Raw genomic sequence first — 13,647 nt, forward strand, 5'->3', positions numbered from 1 at the left:
ATGATGCCTTTAAGTGCTGTTGGAAATGTTTCTCAGTATGCCTTGAAGCATTGGACAGACATGAAAGACCACCAAAGGCCCCAGTGGCAGCCTGCATGGACGTTGTGAGAGCATGGAAATCATGTCAGTCATACTTAAAATGTCAAAAAAAAATGTAGTTAACTTCTCAAAAAGAGGAGTTACCGAACAGTGGGCTGTAGGTTCATGTGAAGCCAGGGTTACAAGTGCAAGTTCAAAGATAAAAAAAAAAGGTTTCTAAAAGAAAAAGGTACACAAACAGCAGACAGACAAGACTACTTTCTACAGGGTCCATTTGGTTCATGTGAGAGCTCGAAGTTAGGAGTTTATGAGGAGTACCTGAAGGCAGCATGGCGGTGGCGTTGGTCCTGCGCGGCTGCGGTAAACTGCTGCGTGGCGCCGCCTGTTGTCTGGTTGGTGGATGTATCTGATCCGCATGACGTGTTCGACGACAGGAGCTTTTCTTGTAAATATTACGCTGTTTGCAAATACTGTAAATACACAATCCTTTTATTTTTCACACCAATAAAAAGTTCATTTTATTTATTAAGTCTGGTTTCACTCTGGTTTGATCCCTTCGAGCGTTTGATGCGCATTTCATTAGCCAATATATGTTTATGATTTCTTTTTTTCTTTCTTAAGTCCATTCAGCCTTAAGCACAGATTAATTTATATGTAAATTGTAAAGAAAAGTGTTGATGCCTGCCTCACACACAAAAATATATAGAGTTAAAGTTAATTACAATGAAAAGGAATAAAACCAAACTCCTATGTATTGTATCTTTAAGTCAGAATGTATAAGATTAGGGCCCTGTTACTGCAATATAACTGAATATAATGCAACTTCTGAACGCAACTTTTTACAGTGTACACACCTGTTGGAGGTTTCATGTTTTATTGTTTTTCCAACATTGAATTCAAGTAGATTTAACGTGGCTTTTTTTTTTTTGACACTGGCCATCAGGAAAAAGACCACAGTGAACACAGATCTCTACAAAGTAACAGAAATGAATGACAAATAAAAAAATTTAAAAAATTCACCCACTTTAATAGGACACACCTAAAGCACCCCCTTTTGCAGCCAGTTGGTTTTTACAAGTCACATAATTGGTTCAGTGATGATCACCTGTGTTTAGTCAAGGGGAGATACGCCTGTTGTCTGAGCTTTTGGTGAGTCGGTGCTGCGGCAAGAATAGATACACGGTACATTTCCAAGGCAGTGAACACCTCTTGGAGTACAGTTAAGTCAGTCATCAAACTGAAAGAGTGCGGCAAATCTGCAGAAACCGAGTGAAGCCGATAGATACCCGTCCTTGCATACCTGCCCCACATGCGCGTCCTGGAAACGCCGTCGTCCTCGCGGTCAGTCACCCGCATTGAAACCACGAGCTGAATTTGTACAGAATCAACATCAAGCTAAAACCCCAAAGGTAAATCCATCATCGGTGAGCTCCAGTCGGTTTGATGAGGCTTTATTTAAGCTTTGCGGCTACTAGGCCGCCAGCTGCACGACCAACCGAGCCAAATGGCCAAAATCAGTGAATGAAGTTATAATAACTTGTGTTTTTGTACAGTAATCCGTGAGGCATGGTCCCCCCCCCCCCCCGAAACAGGTTTTTCCAACCTGCTTCTCGTCTCATTTGCGGTGTATGTTGACACCAGGCCTGAGCAGGGCCTAGGTTTACACTCCAGTGGTGACTGTTTGCCCTCAACTCCTGCTGCTTTGATGGCTGCCTGCAGGTTTTTTTTTTACAGGGTCACAGGACGGTTCCGGGGCTGGGTCCCTAACAGGTCCAGCAGCGTGGCTCGCTAGAGATAGCACGTCGACAATGGGACAATGGCGCCTGACGCGTGAACACACATGAGCGGGGACCCTGAGTCAACATGACACTCTTTGGTCTAAGAATAGTTTGAGTGATGGCTGGAAAGGATAACATTTAATCTCTGAACACAGTTGACCTACACCCCCCCCCCAACAGTCATGTTGAACTGTGTGTGAATCAGCACGGTCCTTCAAAGCAGTGGATGCAATGTAAATTCACCCCAGCGTTTGCAGCTTCATGGTGGATCAGTTTCCGCTGTTTTGCCCGTTACGGTTTCTTATCTTATACCTCAATTTTAGCTGAAGTTTACTTTGAGTTTAAGGGGGATTTAGTACAGTTTAAGGTTTTGTTAAACTAAAGAGTTTGTCGCATAGACGGACGAGACTGTGCAGCTCTGTTTAAGTCTATTCAGCAAATCAAAAGACGTGAAGTGTTTTCATTGTCCAAAAATCTTTTTTCTGACATCGATGCCTCTGCAGAAATTGTCTTCACGCATTTGATATAATCATGAACCCTTCAGCTGCACAACTTAACCAATTTAAGGGGGGTCGGGGGTCAAAAGGTCAATTACAGAGAGGCAAATCAAAGTGATAAAAGGGGTTGGGGAGGGATTTTATTTTTTCTGTCTTTCTTAGAAACAGAGATTTGACTTGAAAGGTTGCCCGGGGATACCAGAGGCAACACACACACACACACACACACACACACACACACACAGTGTGAAGCTGCTGATGGTTTGCCAAGCCCTCCCCAGTGTCAACCAAGCAGCCTCTGAGTCAGATGAAGGACAATAGGCTGCACACCAGTGCTGCAGACCAGGACGTGATTACATCCTGGTTTGAGTTCTGCGCTTGGCTTTAAAACCACCATGTATGGCTCAGAGAGTCATCTGTTTTGTTTTCTTATCCAGTTAAGAATGCATCAAACAGCTTAACATAATTTAAAACTGACCCACACGCAGTGGTGGAGAACGTATTCAGATCCTTCACGTGAGTAAAAGTACAAATACCACACTGTAAACATACGCTGTTACAAGTGAGAGTCCCTCATTGGAAATGTCACTCAACTTAAAAGTATATAAGTACTATCAGGAAAATGTACTTAAAGTATTAAAAGTACTACTATTACTTCTACTACTACTATTATTACTCATCATTCATGTAAAAGCAGGATTTTACTGTTGTAGTTGGTTGAGGTGGAGCTCATTTTGAACTATTTTCTATTGGAATGCAACTAATGATTATGTTTCATTCTGGATTAATCTTGCTTATGATTATTTTCTCCATTAATCGTTTGGTTTTGTGAAAATAGTGAGAAACGTCGTCACAATGACCCAAAGTGCCACCCAGGTAACAGTAAAAATAATGTTAAAAGTTATTGAAATAATTCAAAGGAAAAGCAGCCATGAAATGTTTTTACATGAAAAATGACTTCAGTTCATTTTCTCTCAATCAACTAATTGATTAATCATTTCAGCCGTACTTTTTTGCATTCTGCATTTTCCTACGTTGTGAATGCAACGCATCTGTAACGTAAGTAGTAACTAAAGCTGTCTGATAAATGTGGTGGAGTACATTATATTATACAGATCACTTTTGTTGTGATTTGGTGCGACATACATAAGACTGATTTGAATAAAAAAAGTACAATATTGCCCTCTGGGAGGGGGGAACTCAACTAAAGTGCAAGTACCTCAAATTTGTACTTGAGCCACCGCTCACAGAACTTTACTGTAAAGTCAAGTGAAGAATTTTCCAGGTTTCCCACTTGATGGTGCGGTGCCTCCGTGAGTGACAGAACACTGAAAAATTGCCTTTACATTCCCAAAATGTCCGGCAGTTGTAGGAACGGCAGTGCGTTTCTCTTTTCCAGCATTTATTAAAACATTACAGGGACCTTTCAGAATAGAACATATTTGTTAATTCTGTAATAATTTGAGCAAATCTTCTTGTTCGGTGCTCATTAAATGTAAGCTTCCAGTCAAATGTAAAACTGTCGGATAGCTGGAGCGCTGACCTTCTCCACGGAGTGACGCACATGACCACGCGAGCTCTGTGCGAGTTAAGTGGACGTACACTGAGTGTGTGTGTGTGTGTGTGTGTGTGTGTGTGTGTTGTCTGATAGGCATATGGATGCACGCGTGTTCCTGTTCGGCCTCAGCAGAAAGCGAGACAGATAAAGCAGTCTGCATACTTCAATGTGCTGCCGCCCGGCAACCTGGAGGTTAGAAACGCATTGTTTGTTGAAGCATATGGCCTTATGCCTTACCAAAGACACGAGTCAAAATCCCTAAAAAGACAGTAGAGTGGGGGGGGGGGGGGGGGGGGGGGGGGGGGGCTCTGTGTAATGTAGTCACACAACACACAGTGTGGCACAGGGAGGAAAGGTTATGGAGCTACTCCATCTAGAGGAAAGTTTGCCCGGCGGACACATGAACACAGGTTTCCCCTCACATGGAGCATCAATCTGGGGGTGAAAGGACGGGGCTCGACTCTACTGTACTCGTCACTGCACATGAAGCCTGGGAGAGCACGGACTCCCCCCCCCCCCCCCCCTGCATTTTGATTCACTTCATGGCAAAAGATGTACGTCATCTGTCGGTTTGGTTAGTTCACACCCTCATTTCCAATTTATTTATTTATTTTTTGTTATATATAAACCTTTATGATTCACACAAACATACGATTACGCTACAAGCATGTAGACACCCCCTCTCCACATACTCATGTCTGGGTCTGTTTTTTTTTCCTTCCTGGTTTTGGATAGGTCCCCGTAGTTCCAATGCATTAGTTGAGGCCGGTACAACGGCGCGCTAATGCCCGCGATTTTTGAATGACATGTTCCCCAGTTACACATTGATTACTTCACTAATGGTTTTCCAACAAAACTTCACAGAGGTGCCAGCAGCTCCGTTTGGCACGTATAACTTTTACCATGTTCGCCCATCTTTGTTTCGCGTGTTAGCATGTTGCTAAGTAGTACCAAACACAAAGCACAGCTGAGGCTGATTTGGGCATAAACCAAAGTATCTATTAGCCCAAATAAAACTATAATGATGGCGCTAGATGAGAGTCACAAAAGGATGACAAAAGTTATTACGATTCAACCTGAGGGGGGCATGACTGTGTGTAATCCATGTGATAGTTGTTATTTAGTTATTTATTTATTAGAGATATTTCAGTCTGGATTAAAGTGGTGGCAAAAAAAACAGGCTTAATTTCATGAGGACGAAACCACTATATAAGAAAAACCAGACTTGATTTAACTGCCACATGGTGTTGGCAAGTAATGAGAAACATGAGCAAATTTACCCCCCCCCCCCCCCCCAAAAAAAAAAAAGGTTTGTTTGAAGAGTCTCTGTTTGAGCTTAGCCATTAGACAAACTTTACACATCGGTGGAAAACAGGCAGCCGTGACTCAAATAGTTCAGGAGATGACAACCATAGGCTGGCTTGAACGCACTTGAACGCACCGAGAGATGGCGGAGGCCACTGCAAACACTGACAGTGAAAAGTGTCATTCAATTCTACTTTCTTCGCCTTGTCTTTAAATGTACTGTAATTGCAAATGATGGATGATGCAAAACTGTTTTTTATTTCCATCACGTCATCTTCCAGCCCCCCCGCCCCCCCCCCCCCCCCCCCCTCCCGGAAATGTGCCCACCACAACTACTGAACCTATCTACAGGAGTTGAAAACACCTGATCGACTCAAGTTGGTTAATTAACAAGAATTTCGGCTGTGATTCATCAGACGTTTATTTTGCGCACACAATAGCAAGTTCATACACGTAACGTTTCCCCCCCCCCTCGCTGGCTGACTTTGCGCTCCGTTGTCCAAACTCCACATTGGCTTATGTGTGGAACAACAGGAGGGGGGGGGGGGGGGGGGGGGGCATTTCTCCAGAGGGGAGAACAGCTGCTGTCCCCAGGTGGGGTGACTTTGTAGTTCTGGGTCTCCTCAGCATGTGTCCACAGCGGCCTGTTGGTCAAAGCTGCGGTGGACTAAACTGCTGCTTCTAAGACAGGGCGGAAAAGCACATTTACAAGGAAGAAACAAATACGTGACTAAAAACGAACAACTTAACACTCCTCGTTGTCTCCTCGGAAAACTGGCCAAGCGTTAAAGGCTGCACTTCTCAGACTTCATAAGCAGCCTCTTGAGCGGAATGTGCCATAACATGTAAGGGCTGACATCAAAACAATGTTTCGCAATCCCGTCCTTTCAGATACATTCACACTTTTCATACAATCCATAGTCATACTGTACCCTGCTTTACCTTCTTATAACAACACACACCACGGCAGTCTCGTCACCTGTACCGGCACATTTAAAGCACACGAAACCACAGTTGAACCGAAAACCGCTCAGCCCTGCTAATTTCGGCGTCGCAGACTGGCCCACGTCAGTCCGACCTCCACTAAAAAGATTCTTGGGTCATGTTGCACTGCCTAATGCAGTGACTGTTCATGTTCACCGCTGATCACAGCTCAGCATCAGCACGCTGTACCCACGCCTCTGTACGCCAAAAATAAAAACCGATCAACCGGACAGTCCCTCTGCTCTAAACGGCCGCCGTGGTAACATTCTCGTCAGCGCTGTTGGCGGCGGCCGCCGTGCCCGTCGGCGTCCCGTTGACCGGCGTGTGTGGGGTGACTTTCGCCAGGCGGTGCTCCTTGCTGTGGGTGCAGCCGCGGGCGCAGAGCTGGCAGGAGGCGCAGGCCGAGTTGCAGCAGGGTAAGAAGCGGCAGATGCTGACGCGCCACAGGAACCAGCCGGGTGACCAGCAGCACCAGCAGAGGACCAGGCCGCCTGCCACCACGCCCAGGATGATGTAGAGGACCAGCAGGGACAGGGAGGCGGGGGAGTCTGGGGATAAGAGGGGCAAAATACAATTTCTCTTTATTCACATGGCAGCCAATGAAGCCAATGTGGCAGTGCCTTAAACCTGCATTCTTTCTAATGGCCAGCAGGGGGCGACTCCACTGGCTGCAAAAAAAAAAGTCAGATCGTATAGAAGACTATGAGAAAATTACCCTACTTCTCTCTTGATTTATTACCTCAGTAAACATTTTCCTAATGAGTTTAAGCTCTAAATTGCTGGTTTCAAGTCTTCGTCAATACAGCACGATGTTCGTTTTGTTCAACTTATTCACAAGTTGCTGCCACAGCGACCTGTCAATCGGGATAGAGGCGTTAGCTTGTAGTAAAAGACACTCTGGGAGTCGGTCTGAAATAAGGGAAGTCAACGGGAGAGTTCTTCGTCATTCTCTGCACTCACTGACGACTCGCTGGTGGTGCAGTGTTAGCAGTGGTGCTCTCCACCTTCAAACAAAAGAAACCAGAAACTTACACAAGCTCATTAGAGCACCAAATGTGGAAATGTGGATCCTCCACTGAAAATAGTCCCCTTACGTTTGCTAAAAACTACATTTAGATTAGCCATAGACATAGACAGGGTAGGGATTGTACAATTCAGATAGTATTCAACACATTGTTGTCTTTTCATGGGATTTGTTGACAGTATAAAAATACTGTCATATATTATACCACCCTGTTACTCTAAAGAGCCGCGTTAGCACTAGCATGAGTGCCCTGTCATACGTGCAAGTGGCACCTATAAACGGTGCTGGAAGTTTGGTGAGGTAGTGGCTACATGTGGGTCGCGCAACACAGCTAATACAGTATGATGGCGTCTTCCATTTTAGACTCTCTCTGAGGTGGTTTGCGATTGGACAACAAGCATTTCAAAGTTCACAAAACCTGAACTCAGCGCGGCAGAGCCGTTCATATCGACATGCCCGGAACCCACTAACTGTTCAGATTTCCAGTATTTTCACCCACAGAAAATGAAAACAGCCCGTGCTCCCTCACTGTGGGCAGACCAGCGCGCACTGAAAGGGGTCTCAGCTAATAAACAGCTGGCAATTTGCACAGCGGGGCGATTGTGAACCCCCTTCTCCCTCTCTCAGTTGAGCGGTCGGAACAGAAGGATAGCTGTTTTCTTAGGCCAGACTTGGCCGGGTCTTAAAAGCAATCAGAGGCTGACAGGCGGGCCAAGACAAGTCTTTGTTTGCCCCACTGACGCTGGAATAAAGACAGATCACTCAAAAGGCTGCTCTCGGCCGTAAGAATCCATCACCATTTATTGGTTTACGAGTCTTTAGGTGAAACGAAACAACTCAGTGGTCACCTCCATTAGTTTTATGCCCGGCCATCAGGACACTTTGCATCCAAATGGGCACTTAGTTCATTTATTTACCAACCAGTTGACTGCGGGACGTAAGCATGGTGTATTTAGAAGCTGATGGATTCCTGCCGGTGGGCAGAGCGTTTCTACAAGTTGTCGATAAATAAGGAATAAATATCTATGGTGTCACAACGGTCACTCACCTGTTACTGACTCGCGACTGGGAGCGCTGTCTGGCACGCCACAGTTCACGTGTGAAAGAATGGGCTCTGTGGGTGGATTCCCGAAGGGCGGGGGTGGGGTTGCTATTGGCGGTGGAGGTTCGGGAGGTAAAAGTTGACCTGCTGGTGAAGGACAAAATTGGGTCAACTTTTAAATGGTAGGAAATGATACTTTGCTGTACTCTAATGACATCCCCTTAAATCAAAGATGTTCCTCCCAACGCTGAGATTCTGAAACTTTTGGGACCGTATCTTTAAATGTCGGCATCACAAGAGTCACCTCATCCCCCGACTGACCTTTACAACCCGTGGTCAGGTTCTCCTCCAGGTCACTCCCATCCCCACAGTTGTCGATGCCTTTATCATCACACACCAGGCCAAGAGGGATGCACTTCCCGTTCCGGCAGGTGAAATAGGGCTCACCGCTGCACTCTGATTGGTTAAAACCTGAAGAGGAAGATAACAATTGAGGGACGGGAAGGGTCATGAAAACACACAAAACCATTGGCAGGAATGTTGCGGAATCTCCACCCTCACGTGCATCCTCACGCCCAAGAGGAGCTGTCCGTTGTCGGCTTGATGGTTAGCAGCGTGGACTCACAGATCACAGATCTCAGAGCCTCAGTGCACCACACGAACAAACCAGGGATCAGCCTTTTCAAGTTGTGCCACTAGTTCAGCGCAATCCAGACGCGTGTGTGTCGCGTACTACGTGCTACTGTGAACTTTCAGCAAGCCATTTCAATGCAGCCATAAGGCAACATTCAGCGTGTGACAGATTACAGAGCTGAGGTTAAGATTCAAGTGCAAGTAGTGCACCAATATCACTGTATACTGAATTATAACATATTGGACAGTAATGCAGAGAATAATTCATTTATGGGGATCAAACAAATTTTGACCACATGATTGGACCCGGATGACTTAGTTAGGCATAGTTTTATGAGGGACATTGGGTGTATAGTTCTGCCGTGCCTTTAGGGCAGGGGTATTCAACTAAAATTCAAAGAGGTCCAGTTAGAGAAAATGTCCACAAGCAAAGGTCCGGAACATCCTAATGTCTAACTTGCGTTGTGATCTAGTGTGATATATATTGAAGTAGCCAAGTAGTTGTATCAACGTCTGCATGTGATCAACAACTGACTGTCAAATCAAATGAAGAAAGTACAATTCAAAAACATTCTGACAATATTTACTGTCACTTAACATTGAACTCTACAGATGTATAATACTGTAGATGTGTATAATGTCCTTCTCTCATTAAGTAAAAGAAGGGCTGCATTTCAAAATCAAATAGAGAAAATAAATAAAATTGCTTTTGAAAAATTGTGCATCTTCAAATAAAGTGCTTAATTTTAGAAAAACAAAATAAAGTGTAGCAGCAGCTCGAGTTTCCCTTTTTCTTTGTTAACTGTTTCACATCTTGACTGACTGTCTCTCTCTCCCCGTATAGTTCACTCGTCTTGTCATCTGTCACTCGCCTCTCTCGTCTGTCTGTATTCAGAGTCGCGATGTTTAGCGCCTGGAGTGCACAGATTTGATTGGCTGAGTAGCGTCACGTGGGCCGGCGTAACTCCTATGCAATTGGTCTGTGAGTATCTTGAGCCTCTAAACCAGCGCCGCAAAGACTAGAAAAGCTGCGCCGGTTAAAACAGGAGCGCCCCGTCAAAATTTTAAATCCCTTAACAATTTATTGAATATAGGTCCGGGTCCGTATAGGACGGCGTCTGGGTCCGGACTCGGACCGTGGTCCGCCTGTTAGTGACCCATGCCTTAGGGTAATGAATAATTCGAAACTGTGCTAAAGTATTTGTGCTAAATGTGTCAAAGGTAAATCAACGTGCATGTCTCGGCTAAAGGAGGATGCTGAATGATGTCCTCTGAACCTCATATTGAGTCTAAGGTTGCGTGGGAGTACGAAAATGAAAATTTATTAGCATTAGAGAACATGTGACTCCGGTTGGCTAGCATAAAACAACCACAATTTAAATGAACAAACACCTGAAGCATAGCTCATCGTCAAACAGTTTAACTTTCTATCTCAATCTCTGTGCAGGTAACCATAGCAACAACACTGATGTTTCATGCTACGCTACCAGTTAACGTTCACCGGTAAACGTGCCTTTTCTACACTACCCATGTGTTAAACTGGCTACAACCTGGCGTACCTTTGGTTAAGTGGCTATTGTATGAGCGATAATGCACTCCAAGATGTCCGGTTATGCAAAATAATGGACCTCATCCATTATTTTCTGATTTCAGGACATCAGGGTCATTATACCGTCATCATGCATTAGTTTATGTATGCATATCTCATCCTGTAAGGCACTAAGCATCGGTGGAATGAATAGACATGTTTGTGTCTTTCCTACCCAGTCGGAAGGAGGTGAAGTCCCCCACAAAGTCGACCCTGGGCTGAGTCCCCCGGGTCACCAGCCTCAGGGTCAGGTAGTTTCCTGTGGACAGTACCGGCCGGGGCGGGCTCTTCCCGCAAAGAGGAGGCCCGAGGGGAGGCGAGCTCCTGTCCCGTCCGTCATAGAACTGAACGTACGAGCCGGCGTGACAAGGGTCCGCCGAGCTTTCGCCGGAGGTGGGCTCCAGTCTGGGGTTGAGCGGGGCGGAGCCACGAGGGGACTCCGGGAAGAGAGGGGCCGGGCTCAGAGGGGCCACTCGTAGCAAACTGTAGACCAGGAAGAAGCGGAACTGGAACTGGACCTTGTCTTTAGGGGAGCTGGCCTGCATGGTGAGGTGGCAGTCGGTCCCCATGGTCACAAAGTAGTACTTCTTAGATTCCTGGTGCGAGTTGACGATCATGCCGTCGCCCTGGATCGTCTGGCCACAGAAGTCCACCACATTCACTGACAAGGAAAAGACACCTGTGACAGAATCCTCTGAGACAAACTGACACATGGAGCATTTCTGTAGCGGACAACTGTGTGTGTTGGGTTCTTTTTAACATATTATATTACGGATCACAAAAGGGACCCTGACTTGTCTGTTTTGGAGTCTCATCTTTGGCAAAGCACAAGATTTTTAGCAACCATGACCACTCTCAGCCTCCGTTCACATCCTAGGGCCGTTGTAGAGTGCTGGTGAATACGTAAAGCTATTGCATTAGCACCTGGCACATCGAGGCGGGAAATGATGCGGTGACTCGCAATAGGTCTTTTTCATAGGTAGGATGAACACAGGTATCACCAGCGAGTCAGGGTTCTGCTATTGTGCGTGTCGGCTCCCTGGAAAGGCTCTGAACGGCACCTTAATTAACTGGATCAATTAAACGTGCGCTTACCTGCTGTTTCATGTCACTACGGCTGCTGTGAAAAAGGTCTATAAGCTCATCGGACATACGTTACATCGTCATGGAACAGGGAGTTACGGGATTTCAGTCAAGAATATGGTTGAACGTAATACAACATTTATAAAAAAACTCATGCAGCACCCGACAGAAGACTCCATACGAGACTACAACCCATCTACATTTGTCCATCCATATCATTTCAACTCAACAAGAATGTGTCCTCATATGTTTTGGGGGTTTTGTGAAAATTCAATATAATCCTAATCCATAATCTGATGGTGACTCTCATACAGACCTCAAATTGATGATACATGAGGTGTCATTTCCTGCTTTCTGCCCACGGCGATTGTTTGAGAAGCAGCTAACTGCTCATCCACAGGCAGGACCGAGACAGATGGGTGGGCAGATCCGGCTCCAGCAGCCCCCCCCCCCTCCACAACCCAGCCGCCCACCACCCCCTGCCTCTGGGCCACAGGCCAAATAATGAGAAAATTTATGATCACCCCTGGAGTTTATTAGCTCCGTTTCCCTGGGAGACAACTAGATCCTCCTGCACTGACCTCCAGGAATGTCCCAAAGCCCGGGAGCCCCTGTTGGTGGGAAACGGCTCGTCCCCTCTGCACCGCACAAGTAAATACAAAGCCTCAGGGGACACTGTCCAAAACATGGGTGACCAGAGGACACCAAGTCCCTAGTAAAGATTTTTGCAGGCTAAAAAACTCAACTCGGTGGAAACACTATCATTGTAAATGGAGTTCAATTCAGAGAGCAAATCCAGGGGGCGGGTGAGGGCCAAGGTCCTGGGTGACACACCGTAGTGAGAAATGTCTCTGAGACAGCATTGTGTGGAAAAGGGCAGCAGCCCCACTGTCCATCCATGTGTTCTCCTAACACCGGTGACTCAACACAGGCCTCCATTATATCAGCTTTACACTGATTCAGCAAAACACAGTATATAAACAGCACAGTGAATCATACCGAATAAACTGGCGTGACGGGCTGCAGCAGGGGGGGCGAGCCAAATGCTGTATCACATCATGTGCAATTACGTGCGGCAATGTCGACATAGCCCACGATATTGACACACATCACGTGTATATTTTCTGAAAGTTTTTGAACTTGGATCTATTGATCTTCGGCTTCTTAAACGGCTTAAAGAAATGAGACATTTTCTTTTCAAACAGTACTGCTCATTCATTTTGTTTAACGTAGCCTACAGTATTCAGTAAGAGAGGTATTAAAGTGGGAGCCGCCTCGACGTCATGATGATGCTGTTGTGTTTACTGCTCCGAGAGTCCTTCGGCCTCCCATTCACTTTTCGTATAATCTGAACAAACTGACTTGTAACTTTGACAAAAACGAACGCAAACGTGGTATTTAATGTGACGGATTACACACAAGTCAGCTGGTTGTTGTTGTTTTTTTTTTTTTTTTTTTTTACACCAGACAGATAAGAATGGAAACCAACGCGTAGAACTGTGGGGGGGGAGAAGAATGTTACAAATAATCTGTGAAAGTAAAAGCCCGCTTTCAAAAATGGTCAGCGAGAAAGGTTTCTAGGAGACACACTGTGGCCCTTTAAACTTAAAGATCTCACCAGCAATTACAGAATAATGACGTGTAGAACAAAACTGTTACATCACACGAACCCAATACTTCAGCCAGCTGCTGCTACTACTTTTACTATCACGATTGTAATACTTTTTACTTCTGTGCAGGGGTATTATCTGTTATAATAATAGTCATACTATTCAGTGTTCAAATGGCAATAAGGCTACAACTCCATGCCATAGTATCAAACGTAGGCTGTGTTGTGTTGCAATAGTAAATCATTTTTCAGAAACACATGATTAGACTTTTTAGCCAAGACACAGAAACAGCAAACTACTCCTGTTCTTCTAAGAGCACTGCGCGCTTTACGCACAGAGACAAAGGGGAACTGCGCAAAAGTTACCCGTCAGTCAGAGAGACGGAGAAGTGCTGCCCGGTGGCTCTTACCGGTCTCGATGGCCGAGCCGCGGAGAGTCGCGAAGCAGAGCAGGAGGAGCACCGTGAGCGGACGCTGCCGGCAGCTCTCCGCCTCCAGCTCCATCAT

The 13,647-nt window shown here is 45.7% G+C and overlaps 1 protein-coding gene across 1 annotated transcript; it reads right to left on the minus strand.

Annotated features, from left to right (window-relative positions):
- Positions 1-6,404: 6,404 nt before the first annotated feature.
- Positions 6,405-13,647, minus strand: ldlrad2 (low density lipoprotein receptor class A domain containing 2). The gene is made up of 5 exons (XM_070903542.1): positions 13,551-13,647; positions 10,624-11,109; positions 8,549-8,698; positions 8,234-8,374; positions 6,405-6,709 (listed from the first exon to the last, which is right to left on the minus strand). The coding sequence occupies exons 1-5, from the start codon at positions 13,645-13,647 to the stop codon at positions 6,405-6,407; spliced, it is 1,179 nt and encodes a 392-aa protein (XP_070759643.1).

Source organism: Enoplosus armatus, chromosome 3 (genome assembly GCF_043641665.1).
Source record: "Enoplosus armatus isolate fEnoArm2 chromosome 3, fEnoArm2.hap1, whole genome shotgun sequence".
Lineage (NCBI taxonomy): Eukaryota > Metazoa > Chordata > Actinopteri > Centrarchiformes > Enoplosidae > Enoplosus > Enoplosus armatus.

Bases quoted from the DNA above. Each gene is read 5' to 3' on its own strand.
- ldlrad2 (XM_070903542.1), bottom strand. From the start codon at position 13,647: ATGATGGAGCTGGAGGCGGAGAGCTGCCGGCAGCGTCCGCTCACGGTG. The intron at 8,699-10,623 runs GTAGGAAAGACA...CTTCCTCTTCAG, and splicing joins CTTCACCTCCTTCCGACTGG to GTTTTAACCAATCAGAGTGC. The intron at 8,375-8,548 runs GTCAGTCGGGGG...GTCCTTCACCAG, and splicing joins CCTGACCACGGGTTGTAAAG to CAGGTCAACTTTTACCTCCC.